Source organism: Vigna umbellata, chromosome 1 (assembly GCF_029865625.1).
Source record: "Vigna umbellata cultivar VRB3 chromosome 1, Vumbellata_1.0, whole genome shotgun sequence".
Lineage (NCBI taxonomy): Eukaryota > Viridiplantae > Streptophyta > Magnoliopsida > Fabales > Fabaceae > Vigna > Vigna umbellata.
In genome coordinates this window covers 8,133,731-8,149,030 of record NC_142165.1, presented here as the reverse complement: position 1 = coordinate 8,149,030, position 15,300 = coordinate 8,133,731, and the positions used below count along the sequence as shown (strand labels likewise).

General features: G+C 35.4%; 1 protein-coding gene and 1 pseudogene across 2 annotated transcripts; one reads left to right on the top strand and one right to left on the bottom strand.

The window, feature by feature from the left end:
- Positions 1 to 470: 470 nt before the first annotated feature.
- Positions 471 to 8,105, bottom strand: LOC124823931 (ARF guanine-nucleotide exchange factor GNOM-like). 2 transcript variants are annotated; one of them, XM_047296261.2, is made up of 3 exons: positions 7,908 to 8,105; positions 6,311 to 7,130; positions 471 to 4,589 (listed from the first exon to the last, which is right to left on the bottom strand). In XM_047296261.2, the coding sequence occupies exons 2-3, from the start codon at positions 7,049 to 7,051 to the stop codon at positions 909 to 911; spliced, it is 4,422 nt and encodes a 1,473-aa protein (XP_047152217.1). In that variant the 5' UTR covers positions 7,052 to 7,130; positions 7,908 to 8,105; the 3' UTR covers positions 471 to 908. The 2 variants fall into 2 exon arrangements, with proteins under 2 accessions (XP_047152217.1, XP_047152216.1); XM_047296260.2 differs by having other exon boundaries at positions 6,311 to 7,069.
- A 1,035-nt stretch (positions 8,106 to 9,140) lies between these two features.
- Positions 9,141 to 13,812, top strand: LOC124823943 (ethylene-responsive transcription factor 5 pseudogene; annotated as a pseudogene).
- Positions 13,813 to 15,300: the final 1,488 nt, after the last annotated feature.

The window sequence follows — 15,300 nt, the reverse complement described above, 5'->3', positions numbered from 1 at the left end:
GTTATCCATTGAGGTTGGAGACCCATCACAACCTTGAAAGTTTTTTGTGATGAATCAGCCGACCAACAAATGTCTTATGTAGGTCGATCACCAATCGATTTGGAGAGTGTTTTTAAAGAAGTGTGGATAATCATAATACGTTAAGCTAAGGTAGGATGACCGACCCTCGACCTCATACTACCGAAACATAATTCATTTGAATTTTCATAAATACAAATTTACAGAATTAGCAGTAATTAAGATATTCTGTTTTCAAAACAAAAAAGAATACGTTAAGGTTATCAGTAAAATGCTTCACCATAAGTCATTTTGTGGAAATGATAAGTATGACTGGTACACCATAATATAAAATGAAAAAAATAGGCAAATCAAAGCAGAAATCGTGGGCTTGAAATTGAAGTAAAATTATAAAAACTCTATTTGGACTCTGAAACAGTAGCATAAGTTGATAAATCAATGAAGGCATGCCCTTGGACGTTCAAATATATATATATATTTGTGACAATTTCAAAACTTGTGTAGCTTGCATCATACCGAGTAAATTACATCTCGCAGCTAGGTAAAGAGAATATCAAGTTCTGTACAATTTAGTAAGAAAGACTCAATAAATCTGCAGTTAACCAGCAAATGCGTGGTCGCATGGAGAGAGGAAGTGGTCTCTTTAAGGACCACACTACAAGGGTTCATTCTAATATGCCTCAAGCTATAACATACCTTCAACCAAAAACCGTACACTAGCATCAAGAGTCCCAGTGAAGATGTGAATGAGATCTGAGAAGTTCTGCATAATCACTTGAAGAGAACCCGGACAACCTCGGAACAAAAGAAAACCAATCGAGGACTGAGATCATGGGTTCAAAGGGACACCAAAAAAGCCAATTCAGGTAGCCAGGGGGCTGCAGCTATTATTAACTAATACCAGGTCCATCTTGACCTGCTGTTTCATTTGAAGACACAGAATTGTTTTCATCAGATACCAAACCTTCAACCTTTTCAGTCTGTTTTTTCTGCAAATCCTTGGAGTCTGACTCCGGGAACACCTCAGCTTGCATTGACGGAGAAATATTATTTATATGCAGCCATGTCAGTTCCCACAAACTACTTCCATCTACACTACTGCTCCGCACTAGTACTTGCCCCGTTTTCATAACAAGCACAGTGTTCTTAAGAAGCTCAGGCACAAGTTCGTGAAGCTTCTCGCTTCTCCTTCCTCTAATTTTCACCTTCATATAAGTTTCTAACCGATTTAGTACAGCCAACCATAATGTGCTGAAGTCTGGCAATTCTGATAGAAATTGGATTAACTGGAGGAAAACTTTACACAGGAGCTTCAGAGCGAGAACTAGTGTTCCTTCTATGTTCCGGTAGTCCTTTTGAGACTGTGTTTGAGAAATTTCAATCAGGTCATCAAGCACAGAGAAGATCACTTGATCGAAACATTGCAACCACAAGCTATGTGGGAGATTAATCCCCACTGATCCTGTCAAGCACTTTTGTAAAGATAACAACGCATGGTTTCTAACCTCCTCTCTCTGGTCCAGACACAGTTTTTTTAGTCCCTGTACGAGCCTCAACCACATGTCCCCAATATCCTGCAACACCTTTGCCAATTCCTCTTCTTTCGTTGCTTGCTTAGCATCATTAGTCCACTTCTCTAAACAACTGACAGACCCTGACATAAGATCAAGGGCCATTACAGACCGTTCAACCTGTCCAACACGAGATTCAGCAAATTGCTTCGCTGCATCTATGCAGAGAACATAATTAGCTGGAAGCAAGTGGGCTCCATCTGACATGATGAACAACAATGCATCAAAACCGGCCTCAGCTGCTTCCAGGTGTCTAGCAGTGATGGAAAGCAATGATGTAATTGTCCGCCATCCTAAATGAGATCTAATATGAGAGGCATTTGCCTTCATGAGGTGACTAACTTCCTGTGTTATCTGCTCATAGTATGCATCAGCAACACGAGCATCAAGCTTAAGGACAAGTTGCAGAGACCTCAGAAGTTCATCAGTAATGTTCTCTTTATAGGGAAGTAAGCGATGACAAATTCGTAAAAGGCCAAAAACAGCCTTCTCAACCAATGCACAAGGCATCATGGTTGACTGAACAACGTTGGAAATATGCTCATATACACCCTGCCAAAGAAGTTCAATTCTATCCCTGTTATTTAGAGTGATTGCTACCAGTAACTCCAGGCAGAAAACCAAAGTATCTTCGTCCTCAGATGTGCTGTTCCCTTTCTTAGGTCTCACTCCTGCACTAGTGATTGCTTTTGCAAGCTGCAATAGAGATTCGGCTTGCAAAAATTTACTCTCAGAGAATATGCTGTCAATGTGACATTTCTGAATTGTTTGAAGGGTGCATTGCTGAGCAGCAAGTTGTTCTTCACTAGGAACTGATTTTGGCTCTTCGGCACCTAGATACAAGAGTTGACTAAACCTGCTCATCAATCCAGAGGATCTCTTTGTAGTATTTACAGATGGAAGACGCGATAAAGATAAAGCATTAGTAGTACGCTTCCCCCCATCCTCAGTTTCTGTAGAAAGCTCTGACTCTTCTGCTGCATCACTGGCAATACGAGTAGGAAGAAGCCCTAACCTGTGAAATTTTAAGATGCAATCAAGAATATTTCTCCACCCTGTGCGGATGAAATCACCATACCTATTTGCAATAGTGAAAACTGTCTCAGTTGCCATTCTTGCTTTCATGTCTTCTCCAAAGGCTAGGATGGATTCCTCAACAGCTAATGGATCAAAAACAGTAACAAACTTACAAAGTGACACAACCAAATCATCCAGTATATTTTCAAGATGATAGTAAGCTGATATCTTTGCAACAGCTATGAATCCATCCATACATGTTTGGTATACCTCCGCATTCTCAGCATTATCAAATACCACAGAAATGGCCGCAATTGTTGGACCAGACAATATAGAAAACATATCATAATCAAGGTATGCTTTGGAATCAGAAACAATAAATGGATCAGATTTTTTCGACTTATGCTTGAGATAAATCCACCGACTTGGGGTCATTTCAGGGAAACCAGAACCTTGCTCAGGAGTTGTTCGAATCTCATTTTTACAAATTGAATGGTAAAGTTCAGACAGAAAGTCTCGAGGTAGATCATTGCCACCATTTATTCGCCTATTATTACGGATAAAATCCTCTTCTGTCATCTTGTTTCTGACCTGTGAATTGTGGTGATCTGTATTAAGCATTATAATTGAGTATGATAACAACAGAGCAGCATCTTTATTGGCTAGGACCTCTGGAGACTGTTCATAATATCGTTCTGAGAAAGCTTCAAGCACCCTCTGTATCTTCTGTGATTCTCCAGGCAGTCTGAAAGTCTCCAAAAATAGGCGTAGGGCAGTGTCTAACATCATGTCTTTGAAATCAAATGTTTTAGCAAATTCATGAAGAACCTCAATGCAGAATTCATCATGATTTCCTAGAAAATCACCAATGAGATTCTTATCCAACCCAGCAGTGTATCTGAAAAAGCAGGCAACACTTTGGGGATCAAGTTTGTCAGGTAAAAGATGTGTTCCTTGGAGAAACTCAAGACCTTTCTTAGTATCACGATTAAAATGATCAGCACCAATCATCAATCTTTTCTTGAAGTACTTTCTCCGGGATACAAAAGGAACCCAATTTTTTGGATCACAAAAATTTTCACACTTTTCCTGCCAGAACGGAGTATACTCTTCAAGATTCACAGGAGATTGTTCTGAACTTAAAGATCCATTGCCTATCCTTTCAGCCATTCCGTGCATAACAGCAATAAGACCCTCCAAAGCAAGAATATGCATGGAAGTCAATGGACTGTTCACAGGGAAAGCACTTTTGGACAACAAATTAGCAATGTCTTCAAAGACATTACTACAAGTTAGGTCACAGTCAAAGTTAGCATACATCTCCACCATGAATGTTTTTTGCCTGCAAAAGTCAACAAGGGCCTCCATGACAACTTCCTGCTGCTGATATGAAGCACCATATTTGCTTTGTGCAAGCCTCAAAATTACACAAGAAAAAAATGCTTCTAGCTGTAATTTGAGTTCTGTACGAAGATGATGATACAAATTTAGAACAATGCTACATACCATTGAAAGTACGAGAGGACTCATTGACAAACCAAATTGCATAAGATTGCGGAATAATTCATCCTGAATTAAGCTTAGCAATCTAGGGTGTTGGTGAAAGGAAGGCCCTCCCAACTCTATGGCTGAATTAATCAAAGTTAAGGCAAAAAGAGGCACATCTTCATCGAATGCTATAGTGTTAGAGCGAGGACTATTTCCCATATGTTCAGCAACGTTTAGCAAAGAACACAAAAAGTGAAATATTTCCACCATGCAGGGAATCCCATATGGTTCATTTATAAGCTGCAATTCATTCAGGTCAGCCTCTTGATCACTGCTTGCAATAGCTGTGTCTTCATCCAATACAGTGGCTGCCACATCACTCACAGTACTAGGAGCAATGCCTGTGGATAAGGGTTGACCATTACTAGCAGAAGTCAAGTTCCCATTGTCCAATTGTCTATTTGGAGAATTATGATCATTATTTAGCCCAACAATCTGTTGAAAAAGTGACAAAAAACTATCAGTAATGAAACTTACAAGTTTGTGGCATTGACTGTAAATATATTTGTCATGATGATACATGAAAACAATCTCTCTAACCCTATCTAGTAACAATGCATAAACAGCCTCTAACAATCATTTTCTTCTTTTTATCTTTTACCCTTTTGAGAGGTGCAACACAATAATGCACAACAAGGGGTCGGTTACTACCATACACACATAATTTTCACGTGGTTTTCCTAAAGAATATACTTTGGGATTTTGGACTATTTTAGGTAGTTTTAGGGTAACTCTGAGAGAGTCAAAGTCCAGCTAAGGTAACTAAATGCAGGGGTGGCACTACCTTATAGGTGCAAAAGGCTCTGACCACCTTAATTTGTTTTCTTTTGCAAAAATATATGCGTGTTTGTGGATATTCACATTTATTTTAAATAGCATGTGGAAGGGCACTTTTCTTAGATAGTAATATTTTAAATATAAGAAAGCTCAATAAATCAATTATTAGTCCCCTTCTTAAATTTGAAGGGAAAGCAAGAAGATAGGTCTGGAGTCATTTCGATTGGACAAGAGACTTTAAAGCCAGATTTAATCAGATGACCAACACCATACGGTATATTAGAGTATGCCTACGAGTGAGGTTTTAGAGGGAAAGAGAAGAAAGGGTAAACTTCTTAACAGATACACATATGTTTATAAAAATACATAAACATATAAAACATTAAGTATAAGTTAATTTATCCTTTTCTTTTTAAAAAAAAGGCTTAAGTATTTTTTAATCTCTACAAAATGAGCAATTTTTGTTTGTCACTGTAAAAAGAGTTTTCATCCCTTTAAAAATTTTAAATCTTTGTTTTTGATTCCTGTAAAATAATTTAATTTTTATTTTGGTCCACAATACCCTTTTATTTATTTTCATCCCACCAAAAACTGAAATCCCTCTAAAATTTTAAATCATTGTTTTTGGTTCCTGTAAAATGAGTTAATTTTTATTTTGGTCCAAATAAAACCACTTTCATTTAATTTTCACCCCACCAAAATCTGAAATCCCTACTTTTGCCCCTTAATATTCATTTTAAGGAAGATCAATAATATTCGTTTCAGGAATCTAAAAAATATTAGAAGTGACAAGCTAACATGAGACTACAAACACTAGTGAGTGTCATCTAAAAGATCACTTAGTTCGTTCAACATATAAATTGCCCTGTAACGTGGCTCGTGTGAAATCAAGACTAAAAATAAATTATTTCACATTTCTAACAGGTAAAAACCAAAAATGAATTGCAATGCCCAAAAACTAAAACTCACTCAAAATATATTTAAGCCTAAAAAGTTACCAAATTAAAGAACAGTTATTAATGATGACAAAATTTCCCCTAAAACCTCACTCTCAAATATATCCTAAAATTCCATGATTTTGTAGGGAATAGTAAATGCACGGAAATTGCAAAGTTGAAACAGGTAATAAACAGTAAAGAAGCAGATGGTAAATAAACTAACACATTCATTTTGAATGATTTCAGATTTTGTGAAATGAGAAAAGGTGAATAACAAATAATAGCCAAACAAAAATTCATGCATAAATTTGAATCGTACTTCTTAGCCCAAGGTCCCAATTTTTCCTTACAACCATTTACCTCCCCTAGAAACTGACAAAATTATCACAGGAAATAAATGAAATAGCAACCAGTAAGTTTAAGGTAACATAAATGCTATACCTCTTTCTGTAAAGCAGTGCTGCCATTATTTAAAGCAAGTTCTGCGTTGTCAATATCTTGAAGGTGAGAAAAAATACACCGAACAAGTTCATGCATTGTGTAACGTGCTATCCGCTGCAACAATTCGCTTTTGGTTCCTGCTTGATGAACTATACGGAAACAAGTATTTACTATGGTGCAAATATGTTGGTTACTCAGCATCATAGATGCTTTGCTCTTCACACATGCTAGAAGAACTTGTAATATCTTCATCAATACCACTTCTTCCGATCCAGGATCAGTCACCTCAAACCTGCAACTTGTAACAGCATCAACTACCAAGTGCATGGCATCCCCAACATTAACAGTATTTTGATCAATTACATCCAATGTCAAGATCTTGTAAACAGATGATAGAGCGACACCAGTAATTGGTGCACCGGTTTCATCTGATTGAATCACATCCAGAAAAGGCTGGAGATACAAGGCAGGGTTTATTACATGCCACTGATTCTGCCAAGAAAAAATTTGCTTCCTTAATGCCTTCAGAGACTGAACAAGGGAATGCTCCAACTGATCATCATCTGACATATAATGAACTCCCCATCTAACATTTCTTCTCATGACAGCCAAAACAGCACCAATTTCTGCATTGATCATGCATGCCACAGTAGTTTTGTCAGGATACTCAGCATCACACTGTCCAGATGCCTCTTCTATCGCATTGATACCAGTTTGCGTTTGCAACTTTACATGTCCCATTTTGTCAAGCAGATCTACCTGACATTTACCAATAGAACTTGCCAAGATGAAGCACAGCCATACAAAAGGCAATAGTGGTCTATGAAACAGGCAACCATCACAATGTGATTTGGGGTATCCACATGCCAAATTGAAAAACTAGTAACACATTCTATCTTCAACACAGTTCACATATGAAAATAGTCTACAAGAACCCCAAAAGTCCATCAAGACAGCATATGAAAAGTTAATAATACATGAGAAGACCACATAAACAACAATCATACAAACAGGAACATGTACATAGAAAAAAGATAAGGGTGTTCAACAAATTTATAGGAACAGATAAATCTAACTTTGTCATTGATCCAGTTGAAAAGTATCTCATAAATCTAAGAAGAACTACACATAGACGTGCCAATTTAAAAAACACACTGCATTTACTTGCTCAGTGGCCTAAGTGCCATGCCAACTACCCAATATTCAACCCACCAGGAACAAGCTACTCTTCTTACAATGTTACCATCATCAACTGTTACTCAGATTCCTCCGCCAAATTCAATCTCGGGCAGAAAATCCCGAATTCAGTTCAAATCTTAGATCTACAATAGAACATGAGCCTTTGGATTGAATCGGTTGTAGCACACTAACAAGTGATAATGATCTAATCCACTGAAACATGGCCCATTTTGAACTGAATCCAAAATTAAACACAAAGGGGACTCTAAATAGCGTTTATACCTTCGATTCCAACAATGAGATCAAGAAGACGAAAATTGACATCCAAATTGAAAAGAAAAAAAAAATAAAAAAGTGGGATTGAAAATGGAAGCAAATAAAGATGGCTAGAAAAAAGAAGAAGAAGAAGAGGAGCTACCGAGAGCGAGATCGGGAGTGTTAGGGCACAAATGGAGCTGGTGTGTTACATTGAAATCCTGGCTTCAAATTGAAATTTTCCTCTCAAATTCCTCTATAATGTCCCTTTCTCTCTCTTAGGATAAATTATTACAAGAATCACTAATTTCAATCAATTATGACCCATCGCCTCTGTATTATCACTGCAACAACACAACTGTTGTAATTTATTCTTCAATGCCGTATACAATATTAACAAGGTTCGTAAGATGTAACATTAATTATAGATGATAGAATGGTCAACATATTTTTTAAAAGAAAATTATCATAGGTACATGAAACTTATTTAATTTTGAAAAATTATGTAATCATAATTTAATAAAATTAAAAATAGTATATTAACAAAATTACCCACATTTACTCTAATTTATTTATTTATTTATAAAGTATTTTGTTAACGCTTAGTTTGTTTTTTTGGGGTTTTATCATTTAAATGGAGATGACACGGATGATTTGGTTTAGCTGATTTAAAGTAATTTGAGAGAATAATATTGTTAAAATCATAAATGTTTTGAATGAATATTCATACTCTTTTGAGACAATATTGTTAGAATTTATAACTGATGTATTCTCTCATAGTTTTTATTTTTAAAATATATAATTAAGAACAAAAAATGTATTTAAGTTATAATCAATTTTGATAGTGACATTATTAGATGTACCAAACAAGTTTCTAATTAAGGACTATAGGAATAATAATGTCTTTATAATTTCTTTTTGTTTTGTGTTAATCTTTTATTATATCAAAATTTCAAGAATCAAAATTAATGATAATTTAAAGATTAAATATATTTATAATTCTTGAACTTTCATGTAAGATTACCTTTTGTTTCTATTCAAAACTTTCTATCACTTTCATTCACACGTTACAAGAAAAGAAAATTGTTAATTATCTATATATTTTGTCTATCAATAATAAAAAAAACTATTAGTAATTTGAGTCCATTGATCGATTACTAAAAGGACAAAAAGATTGTTAATAAAATGTTTGTTAATAACTTTTACTAACAAATTGGAAAAATCTTCACTAATTACCAACAACAAAATTCATTAATACATATCTATTAGTAATTATTGATGGAATTTGGTCATTGATAAATATTATAATTTGGTTTCTTCTTCTTCTTTCTCTTTTTCTTTTTTCTTGTTTTATTCTTTTTTCTCCACTCCTTCACCCCTAACCACCACTATTGACATGCCCTACATCGTTGCTCTATTATTGCTTCATTGTTACACCACCATTGTGCCTTCGCCACCACCATTGCAATCAACTCTGGTTAGTCTTCCTCCCCTTCCGTATTCTCTTTTTCGTCTCATCTATCTTCACTTAATTTATAAAAGAGATAAATATGTTTTTTTATCCCTTAAGTATTACATAAAATTGGAAATGGGCCCTGGTCAAAACTTCATACCTCAACTCCAAGATTTTCCACCTATATCTTCACACAACAAAGAACACATAAAAACTTCATCTTCTTCTCTATTTTCTGATTTTCGCTTCTTCATTCATCAATCTTTACCAAAAACCCACACCATTTTTCCAAATTCACAATCTTCATCCTCTCCAACCAATACTTTTCAACATTTTCTCCCCGACTATCAATCACACAAAAATCATTCTCATTTTTCTTAACCCTTACCACTGAGAATTCTCTAATTTTGCACTTTTTTCTGTGTCTAAAAGTCTTTGTTAGTGCATTTTAGTTTCTTATTGTCTAGAATTATATTAGTTTTAGGTTTTTCTATTAAATCTTTATATTTGTAGAATGTTAGTTAAAAATAGGATTTTAGATGTATTTTTAGTATATTTTTACAAGTAGGAACTTAAATATTTTTCTAATTTTTTATAATAAAAGCCTTTTTCTTAATTTTTCTTTTAATTTTGAATAGCCAAAATACCCTTACTTCAATTACTGATTGGACCCTTTTTCATAATTGAATTTAAAATTTTAGATTGGACCAGGTTAAGGGCAGATGCGTACATTGGGCTGGCTATTTCTGATTTGGGCCCATTTTGAATAAGCTAATTGAAAATTGGGTGTTGCTCCCTCCACCACCACCCTATACTTCCTCCACCTCCCCACACTGTTTTAAATACAATTATATCCTTAAGTTAAAAAAAAATTTACTTTTACCCTATTTTAAATAATTTGAAACCCTGATTTTACTTTCCCAGCACCCACCCACGGAACTCTCTTCCTCTTTCCCCATTTCCGTTTCACCTCCCCACCTCCCGCACTTCCATTCTTTTTTCTTCGCAGTTTTTTTTTTTGGTTTGAAAGCTTTCATTGTCGCCGTGGTGTGAAGGAGCGTCACCGCCGTGGTGTGGAGGAACATCAAGGAGCGTCCAGAGCATCAACCAGCGTGAGAAAGTATACATCAACGGAGGTGACATCCTTTAGCGGATGTCCCCTAATAAAACAAACCCTAAAATAAAAAACGTAACCTTTAAACGGAGGTGACATCTTCAACGAATGTCAACATCCGTTTAAGGTAAAACGGATGTCGACATCCGTTTTTCCTTAAACGGATGTTGACATCCGTTGAAGGATGTCACCTCCATTTAAAGGTTACGTTTTTTATTTTAGGGTTTTATTTCAAGGTTTATTCGAATACGCACCTGGAGGAAGCACGACACGCACTGCACCACTCCACGAACTGCAACACGAGAGGGAGACTGCTTGATAATTCTTTCCACCACCACCAACCTTTGCAACTTGTAGTATCTCACAACGACGAAAGAAAGAGAGGAAGAAATATAATGTTAAAATGAAAGAAAAGTATTTTACTCATGTACGGGACTAGAATAGGTTATTAGTGAAATAGGTTGTGAATGGGTAAAATTAAAAAATAATAACCCTAAAAATAAAATTTTACTGAGGGGAAAAATAGTAAAGCGGGGGTGGAGGGAGAAAGGTGTGGTGGTGGAGGGAGCAACACCCTTGAAAATTATGCATTGAGTTGAACCTGTAAAGGAATGCACACGTTGGGCCACTGGAATTGGGCTGGCTATTCTACGTTTTGGGTTGTGCTGAATTTAGGCCTGTAATTAAGAAGAGAGGGTTTCTCCCTAAACCACCACGGACTTCTTCCTCCACTACCCTATTCCACAATTGCCCCCTCAATGAAAATTGAATTACCGTGGTTAAAAGGTTAAAAAAATAAAAAGAAATCGTTGAAGGAGTCAATGAAAATGGGAGATATGTTACGCCTTCAACGGATATCGACATCCGTTGAAGGTCAACGGATCTCCCATTTTCATTTACACCTTCAACCATTTCTATTTATTTCTTATAACAAAAAATTTTTTTATTCTTTATAAATAAATATATAATAATTATTAAATCAACTAAGAAAACAATTATAAAGTTCAAATAAATAAATCTACAAAAATAATAATTACTAAACTAAAAATTAAAAAAAAATAAACAAGAGAACCGCGAAGGCCTCAATGAAAATGGGATATTCATTGAGCCTTCAACAAATATCCATATCCGTCAACGGATATCGAGATCCGTTGAAGGCCCAACGAATTTCCCATTTTCGTTCAGGGCCTTCAACACTCTCTTCTTTTATTTTCTTCACAGACCACGTCCAAATACAGTAAACCAAACATAAACAAATTTAACATGTTCACATCACCTAAATATACATATAAACAGCAAAGAAATACATGTAAATGAACATGCAAACCATTAAAGGAGAAGAAGAAACCAACCTGGTGTCCAGTCACGAAACCAATCAAGCACGAAAGTTGTAAACGAGCACACCCCTCCGCAAACAAACCAAGCACACCCTCAATAAACGAACAAGCCCTCAGTGACTGGATAAAAGCAAAAAAAATTGAAAAAGAAATTGGAAGAAAACAGGAAAAGAAGGAGAAGAGAACACAAAGGAGGAAGAAAGAATGTTGAGATTTGTGGTGTGAGGGTGGAGGAGTGGGGTGCAACTGAGGGAAGAGTAAAAACGGAAATTTAAAAGGGAGTTTAGGGTTTAAAAAAAGTTAAAAGTTAAATGGTAAAAGTAAAAAATATTTACCTAAGGGTAGTTTTGGAAAATAAAAAAGTTGGGGAGGTGTAGGTAGAAATGTGTGGTGGTGTAGGGAGAAACTCTCTTAAGAAGGACGACGTCATTTTGAGGCTTGGCAGCTGCTTCCTTTAGAGTGCTCGAGCAAAGGCCTTATTTCCCATATGTGAAGTGAAACCTCTCGACCTAGGGTTCGCAATTTGTCAATAAATATCACGCTTGAATATTCTTCTTCCTCCTTTCTTCCTCTCCACCTTTAGCCGACACTATTGTTGTGGCATCCATTATTGCTTCACTACTGAATCATCTTTACACCAATATCATGCCTCCGTCATCGCCATCACAATGGACTCCAACTATTCCTCCTCTTCCTTATTCTTTTTTTCTCTTCTTCTTATTCTCACTCATCTCCACTTAATTTATAAAATAATCTCATAAAACTCAACAAAAATTTTAGCATTCTTTTAATTGATTGTTTTGTCTGTGAAAAAATCCATCAATAATAAGATTTATAAATTACTAACTAATTTTACCAATGAATTTTAAGATATATTATTACCAACGAATTTTACATGAATTAGTTAAAATCCAAAGTGGGAAGTTTACGTTATTTTATTGATAAAATTATAATTTACTAACAAAATTTACTGATAGATATATTAGTGGTGGAAATAATTATCCATAATATAAGAAAGGTTAAACCCCTCTAGTTGTCCCTATTTATGCAGGTTTTTCCCAGTTCGATCCCCGTTTTTTAAAATCCCCAATTGAGTCCTAAATAATGCTAATTTGAATCAATTGGGGCCCTACCGTTAAATTGGCTTAACGGGGGTTAAGGTTTTGCTGAGGTGGGAGGTTGACGTGTCAATTTTTTTAAATTGGCATTCACAGAGCTGTACGTGGAATTTAAAAACATTTTAATATTTTGATTAAAAAATTTAAAAAAAAGTTATCTTCCATTACAATCAAGCACCACCCAGAATTCATTTTCCATGTCCATCACCCATACCCTAAATTCAGCAATAGCTTCCTTTCCAACATCTGTAATTCCTGCACATTACACAACAATAATGTCCTGTTAATATTAAAACTTGAACCCTCCAAATACTGTCCATGGAAGTTAACTTAATAGAAACATATAGAAAAACAATCAACGGTCGTAGTAATAACCATCATCCAGAAATTGAAAGTCACCTCAGCAGAAGCCACTAATGTAAGAAATTCTCTGCGGTTCATTCCTGTGAATACCCTCGCAGTAGTAATAGTGGATTTCCCCTTGGTTATAGTGCCTGTTTTGTCAAACAGTGGATTTCTGGCAACCACTTTTCTGGGTATGCTCCTAGAGCCCCACGTCGCTTCACAAGAAACCTCAATTAAATCGGAAACCTTCTCTGCAAATCTCTCTCCCCAAGAAGGCTGAGTGGATCCAATTTGGGAAACTGGAGAACCAGCTGGAGAAGAAGCACTACAGAGGAGTCCGTCAGCGGCCTTGGGGAAAGTTCCCCGCCGAGATCCGCGACTCGAACAAGCGCGGGTCGAGAGTGTGGCTTGGAACCTTCGACACTGCCATCGAGGCCGCCAAGGCTGACGACCGTGCTGCCTTCAGGCTCTACGGCTCAAAGGCCATCCTCAACTTCCCACTCGAAGCAGGCGTGATGGACGCAACCGTTGAGGCCAAAGGCGAAAGGAAGTGGCGGCACCAGGAGGAGGAGGTAGAGGAAGTGAAGCCGGTGGAGAAGAATGAAAAAATGACAGAACAAGAGGTGAACTATTTTTGGGAGATGTTGTTAACGCCTAAGGTTGAAGATGATCAAGGTAAGGTTGAAGATGATGAACCCTAATTTGAGTTTCAATTTTTAGAATTTTTTTTAATTATATATTCCATGTATACAGCGTAAAGAAGGCCACGTTTAAAAAAATTGACACGTCAACCTCCTATCTCAGCAAAAACTTAACCTCGTTAAGTCAATTTAACGGCAAGGACCCAATTGATTCAAATTAGTACTATTTAGGACTCAATTGGGGATTTTAAAAAAACGGGGATCTAAGTGGAAAAAACCTACATAAATAGGGACAATTAAAGGAGTTTAACCTATAAGAAAAGTTGGTCTAGAGTGATGATGACTTCGGTAATAATAAAAATGAGGGAAAACATAAAGGTGAGAGTAATGGTGATGTTCAGAGGAAAACATGATGTTCCATAATGTTAAGAAATCACATGCAATTGCAATTGAAAGGAAAAACAAAAAGGGGAGGGGGCACTAACTTAGATAAAAGGATTTATGAGTGATAAATTGAAGGGATAAATGTGTCAATCTGATCTGTTTTGATTAATTCGTCAAAATTAGGTCGGATCAAGTTGACTTGTGATAGAAAAAGGACCAGAAATGGTAATTTTTCCCACCACTCTGTTTTAATTCTTTTAAAATTAAAAAAAAAGAATTGTTTACATATTCATATAAATTAATATTAAAATCATATTTAATCATATTAATATTTTAATTGAATGAATTAAAAGAACTATTACATTTACATGTTAAAAAATTCAACCTAGTTCATCTCGTTTTGGCATACTAGTAGATTGACCCGAAGACCACAAGTCATTTTTTCAACCTTAGTGAAAAATAGGTTGATTGAAGAAAAAGTAGAGGCTTGCATGATACAAAGCATTATAAGTGATGATCTACCTTTGTTTCATGAAGGATTGTTTGCTTGAAGTGATGGATTTGAGGGTGAAAGAGTGGATGAGTTTAAATGATTTCCAGAGTAAATTGAGTATTGTTTTTTTGAAAGGATTTGGAGGTGAATTTAAGTGAATTTGGAAATAAAATTTCTGTAGAATTTGACCGATGTGATAGATAAAAATATATTTTAATAGATAAAAAATAAAGATTAACAAATTTTCCTTAATAATAATAGTAATATAAAATTATGTTTATAAATAATATATTTATTAGTAAAAAATATTTTAAGTAGTAAAACAAATAAAAATTAATAGTAAAGTATAGTTTTTCTATTTGAAATATCATTTTTTAAAATGTATGCAATGTACGTTTATTTTCATTACTATTATTTATTAATTAATATTATTAATAAAAAATACATAGGATGAATTTGTACCATGTAGAATTGAATACATCACTTTTCATTTCTCATGAGCCATAAGTGAATTTAGTAAGGACAATATCGACATTTGATAATAAATCGCATCAAATCCGTGCGAATGATCCTAGATTAAAAAAATCAGTTATCACGTAAATAGTTGCTTTTAATAATTCACAAATACTTTAAAATGAAGATCAAATTAGCCCTAAATTCATCTTCGCCAA

Excerpts from the sequence above, each read along its gene's own strand:
- LOC124823931 (XM_047296261.2), bottom strand. The coding sequence starts at position 7,051 with ATGGGACATGTAAAGTTGCAAACGCAAACTGGTATCAATGCGATAGAA. Across the intron at positions 4,590-6,310 it reads GCACTGCTTTACAGAAAGAG|ATTGTTGGGCTAAATAATGA; the intron begins GTATAGCATTTA and ends CTTTTTCAACAG.